The sequence below is a fragment of the Verticillium alfalfae genome, genomic scaffold (genome assembly GCF_000150825.1).
Source record: "Verticillium alfalfae VaMs.102 supercont1.5 genomic scaffold, whole genome shotgun sequence".
In the NCBI taxonomy this organism is placed as follows: domain Eukaryota; kingdom Fungi; phylum Ascomycota; class Sordariomycetes; order Glomerellales; family Plectosphaerellaceae; genus Verticillium; species Verticillium alfalfae.
In genome coordinates, this window is record NW_003315034.1 from 2057521 (window position 1) to 2057820 (window position 300).

At 60.3% G+C, this 300-nt stretch overlaps 1 protein-coding gene across 1 annotated transcript in view; it reads left to right on the forward strand.

The window, feature by feature from the left end:
- Positions 1-300, forward strand: part of VDBG_04960 (predicted protein) — a gene marked incomplete at both ends in the record, with an annotated part of 2685 nt that extends 2385 nt beyond the window's left edge. The window contains one exon of the mRNA XM_003005308.1: positions 28-300. Coding sequence (XP_003005354.1) covers positions 28-300 — 273 coding nt within the window. The remainder of the gene's footprint in view (positions 1-27) is intronic.

Consider the following 300-nt stretch of genomic DNA (forward strand, 5'->3'; position numbering starts at 1 on the left):
CATCAGGGAAAACGAAAAGATGCGCAGGGCGGTGGAGGAGAGCCGCAAGATGGCAGAAGAAAGAAGAGAAGAAGAACAACAAGGACGCGGGGGGCGAGCCCCGGGGGGATCCTGAGTCGCGCTAACCGCGGCAGCAAGTCGATGACGAAGAAGAGCTTCAGCTTCCTCAACAAGGACAGATCCGACACGGGGGAGAACGGCGCGAACGGTGACGGGTCGTCGAGCCCGGCGGAGAGCAAGCTTAAGGACCGATTCAGCTTCAACCTCGGCCGCAGGAAGAGCAGCAACCTGCTGTCGTGA